Source organism: Buceros rhinoceros, unplaced genomic scaffold (assembly GCF_000710305.1).
Source record: "Buceros rhinoceros silvestris isolate BGI_N320 unplaced genomic scaffold, ASM71030v1 scaffold17999, whole genome shotgun sequence".
NCBI classification, from domain to species: Eukaryota; Metazoa; Chordata; class Aves; order Bucerotiformes; family Bucerotidae; genus Buceros; species Buceros rhinoceros.
The window spans coordinates 2,437-4,523 of record NW_010433465.1 but is presented as its reverse complement, the minus strand read 5'-3'; the positions used below and the strand labels follow the sequence as shown (position 1 = coordinate 4,523).

At 58.7% G+C, this 2,087-nt stretch overlaps 1 protein-coding gene across 1 annotated transcript; it reads right to left on the bottom strand.

Annotated features, from left to right (window-relative positions):
• Positions 1 to 65: 65 nt before the first annotated feature.
• NT5M (5',3'-nucleotidase, mitochondrial) lies at positions 66 to 1,568 on the bottom strand (the record flags this gene model as incomplete). The annotated part of the gene is made up of 4 exons (XM_010144122.1): positions 66 to 223; positions 432 to 546; positions 925 to 985; positions 1,468 to 1,568. Coding segments are annotated over 4 exons (435 nt in total), but the record flags the coding sequence as incomplete, so codon positions are not given.
• Between the last annotated feature and the right edge of the window lie 519 nt (positions 1,569 to 2,087).

Here is a 2,087-nt window from a genome sequence, read left to right as displayed (position 1 = left end):
CAGCAGGACTCCACAGGGACTCGAGAGGGTGGCTGCAGCCCTGGGTGGCTGCGGGAGGCTGGTGTTTAGGCAGCCTGGCAGGGTGGCAGGCGTTTGCTGTCCAGAATGGCCTTCCAGTCATCAGTCCAGGACTGCAGCCTGCGTCTGGGGGGCTTCAGCTGCAGGTGCTTGTTGTGGCAGGCCGTGAAGAGGACGTGCTCCCAGCTAGGGTTCAGCTCGGCCCCTGCAAAGCAAGGAGAGAGGCTGGCGCTCTGGACAACTCCTCCACAAGATGCAGAGGTTGACCTTACTCCAACGTGAGGAGCCTGCGGGCCCAAACCCCTAACAAGAGCCGTATCAGGCAGGGAGGGACCAGTACCCGCCACCTCCAGATGTCGTCTGCCCCCTCGGGGCTGCCCCTGGTCACTCCTGCCACCCTACACCTCCCTCACCTGTTATATCAGGTCTGTCGTCTATAAGCAGGTCAGCAGAAACCACCGTCTTATCTCGCGTCAGAACGATCTGCTCGAGAAACTCGGGGCCGAAGTGCTTCTCCACCCAGGCATACTGGAGGGCAAGAGGTGAGTGGTGAGCACAGGCAAGGCTGAGGGATGGACCAGGGGTTGCTCAGCAGAGCAGCATGAGCCCTGGCCCCCGCACAGCGAGTTTGTCAGGAGAAGGATTTGGATGCTGCTGGAGCACAAGCCCTCTTAAAGCCAAGCAGCATTTGATGTCGTGATGAAACGGTAAGGCCAAGTGCCTCGGTGCGTACGAATGGCAGAGCTCAGCCGACAGCGGAGCTGCCGCTCTGCAAAGATGTTTAGGAACAAAACTGATGAGGCAGGGACATATTGCTGCCGTTTCAAGCTGGAGCATGCGGAGGTCGGACAGCTTTTGCTGGGCAGCACGGGCAGGGGTGAGGAGCTGGGACTTGGACCTGCTCACCTTCTCGTAAGGGCAGTAGCGGTACTTCTTGATCGGGCTTGTGCAGATGAACACGTCGGTGCTGCCACAGGAGAAAAACAGGGGCAGAGTGTCACTTGGTGGCCAGACATGCCGATCAGACCCTGCTCCCCCTTGGGATACACCTGGCTGTCTCTGTGAGACCCCGCTCCACGCCTGGAGCCAGGCCCAGAGCAGACCCCCTGCCACACACCAATCAAACCAGGGTGATTTGAGACTTTAAACCCCCATCTCTCAGGATCCCGCCCCCAGCACATGTACCCACCCCCGTGGCACAAGCACGTTCCCCTTTGGGGAGCTCAACACCTTTGCTGGGAGCAGAGAGCTGAAGGGAAGGGGCTGAGCACGGCTGATTTTCTCGGCTCCAGGAGTCAAAGCCCTCTCTTTCCTCGCATCGCCGGCAGGCTGGGAGGTATTTTTAATGCCGATGTTGTGTTCAGCACTTCTGCCAGAAAACTGATGAGCCTGCAAAGCCTCTGCTGCTCCCCGGCCATCCCCAGACACCATGGGCAGGTTCCTACTCACTCTGCCAAATTTGCCATTTGCTTCACAGCTTCCACAGCCCCGGGGAGCGGGTCCAGCTCGATGAAGAAGTTCTTGGATTCCCAGATGCTGATGGCTTTCTCCTGTGAGAGGAAAGAGAGCAGTTACTGCACAGGGCTTACGTGTCCACCCTTTGCTAGGACAGAGGATGGTGATGGTGAGAGCGGTGGGAGTGCTGGCTCCAGTCCCCTCCTACTGACCTGCCTTGCCTCTGTGGGTGCCTCTGCTCCCCACCTGCCACCCCACACCCATCCCGTACAATACCAATGGGAGACGCTCTGCAACAGCCCTGGTTTTGCCTGCGCAGCCCCGGACACAGAGGAAGCAGCACGTTCCTTCAAGGCAAAACCACAAGAGATGGTCCAGAGCTGAACCAAACCCCAGCTCTGCGTCCGGAGGGGCACTTCCCTGTGGGAGCAGCTGACGTGGCCGGGCAGCCCTGCTGTACCATGATGCTGTTGGGCTCCAGATGCTGTCTGGCCTATTTGTCTCAATCAGGTCACTTAAAATAGCAGCCGGGCTGCTCTCGAAGGAGAAGGTGTGTGGCAGGATGAAATGTATGTCAGGATGAATGCAGATGCTCTTCCTCAAGGATGCCTTGG